General features: G+C 34.8%; 1 protein-coding gene across 3 annotated transcripts in view; it reads right to left on the reverse strand.

The window, feature by feature from the left end:
• Positions 1-2,164, reverse strand: part of Kmt2c (lysine (K)-specific methyltransferase 2C) — a gene marked incomplete at its 5' end in the record, with an annotated part of 175,128 nt that overhangs the window by 117,529 nt on the left and 55,435 nt on the right. For all 3 annotated transcript variants that reach the window (XM_013504579.1, XM_013504577.1, XM_013504578.1), the window contains 1 exon segment: positions 1,045-1,207. In XM_013504579.1, the coding sequence (XP_013360033.1) occupies positions 1,045-1,207 (163 nt within the window).

A 2,164-nucleotide genomic window follows, 5' to 3' on the forward strand; every position in this document is an offset into this window, starting at 1 on the left:
TATATATAAACTTGAAATTTCCGTTGGCCCTATCTATAATTTGAGCCTCTATAGTGAAAAGGGGCATACTACTACATTTGTGGACACAAAATAATTTTAACTGAAGATGAAATAAAACAAAGATAAAAAGTAACAGTATAGTCTAACTGTATTTGAAATTATTTTAAGTTAAACCTAAAGTAGCTATATTAATATTTCATAGATTTGGTGAAAATAGGAAAAAAAACTTTCATCAATATTATTAAGAAACAGGTAAAAGCTAGCAATTAAGTAAGAGGCAATATAAAAAAAGGGGAATAAAACATCATGATTTTCTAGTGAGACTGAAAATAAAATGTACTAGGTGAAACAAGGCCTCAAAGCATATATACTCTTTAGAAATCCATACAGTGAAAAAACAGTATCGCCTTAGAAATTCATATAGTGAAAAGACAGTATCTTTAATGATAAAATAGTAAAAAGTTATAATTTCCTGTAGAACATAGAATTCATACATTTAAACATTTTCAATGAATTTTAAGATTATAAAATACTGCTGGGGTAAAAAAAGCACCACTACAGCTTACACATAACCAAGGCAGACAGGTCAGGAAGAAGCAGTACAGAGATCCGTATCACACTCTCAAGGCCACAGTGTTCGAGAATTTAGTAAGCATTTAACAGATATCTTGAAATCATACTGGAGAAAGTCAGCTTCGAAGTTTCTCACTCGGTACTATTTTTTTTTTTAAGACATGGAATACTACTTAGCCTCTCAATAAACTGCTCTATAATACATACCAGAAATACTGCTTACTTGGTTTGTATTTCTACAGGGTTTAAATTATCTTTTAAATAAGAATATAAAACCTCTCTTTGAATTCTAAGGAAGTAACTTTTTAAAATTAATTTCAAAGAAACTGTTGATAACAAATTTCTCTTTAAGGACCTACAGCAAAGATCTCTCAGACTATCAGGATTGTGAACATCACTTTTAATATCACCAATGCTATTGTAAGTAAACACAATGGTAACAGTTTTAAAATATATCTGAAGTAAACTTACATCTTTCAGGAGCTTGGTCAATGTGTTCTGGACAAAGAAGGAAGAAGTGACTGAAGTCCTGAAAGGTACCAGCTCCTGCAGCACAAGGATAATGGTACATCTGGGTACATTTCTCTTCACAGCATTTGATAGTGGCTCCAAGGTGCTTACAAAATGCACATCGCTGGAAGGAGATAAAGGACATATATCTCTTCACAAAACCTTTAAAGGGAACACTTGAACATAGGACTGGATAGGTATTAAAAAAAAAAAAAAAGCACCTGTCATTTGTACCTCACTAGTAAAACTGGCTTGAACCTGTAAATAAAGAGTCAGTTAACTAGGCACGGTGGCGCGCACCTGTAATCCCAGCACTCAGGAGGCTGAGGCAGAAGGATCACTGTGAGTTTGAGGCTAGCCGGAACTATGCAATGAGACCCTGTCTCTAAATGAATGAATGAATGAATGAGTGAGTGAGTGAATGAATGAATGATAAAAACAATAAAATCTAAAGTACTCAGTTCACTGATTCATATACTACCAACTCATGCTTCCATTCAAATTTAAAACTTAGCCCTTTTTTTCTATCAACTTTGGCAAAAGCATACAATAAAGATCTTTTTAAAAACAAATACTAGCCAGGCACAGTGGCACACACCTATAATCTCAGCACTCAGGTGGCTGAGGCAGGAGGATGCCTGCAAGTCTGAGGCCAGCCTGGCCTGCAAAGTGAGTTCAAACCAACCTGAGCTGCACAGCAAAACAATGTCTCCAAAAAAAAAAAAAAAAAAAGTAAATAAAAACAAATACTAATATAGTTTAAATGGTAGGTTGGTAGTTGAGAACTATTTTAAGTTCACAGACCCAACCAAAACAGATAATAGGAGTATATTAAATTGTTAAAACTAGATCCCTTATTTTGATATTATATGGTAAATTGTACAGAAATCTTCTGCATTAAAAATGACATTGGGTGCCGGGTGTGGTGGTGCACACCTGCAATCCCAGCACCCAGGAAGCTAAGGCAGGAGGATCATTGCAAGTTCGAGCACAACCTGGGCTACAAAGTGAGCTCAAACCCAGCCTGAACTGCATAGGGAGACCCTGTCTCAAAAAGACAAAGACAAAAAAAAAAAAAAAA

The sequence above is a fragment of the Chinchilla lanigera genome, unplaced genomic scaffold, assembly GCF_000276665.1.
Source record: "Chinchilla lanigera isolate Chin_1 unplaced genomic scaffold, ChiLan1.0 scaffold00090, whole genome shotgun sequence".
Lineage (NCBI taxonomy): Eukaryota > Metazoa > Chordata > Mammalia > Rodentia > Chinchillidae > Chinchilla > Chinchilla lanigera.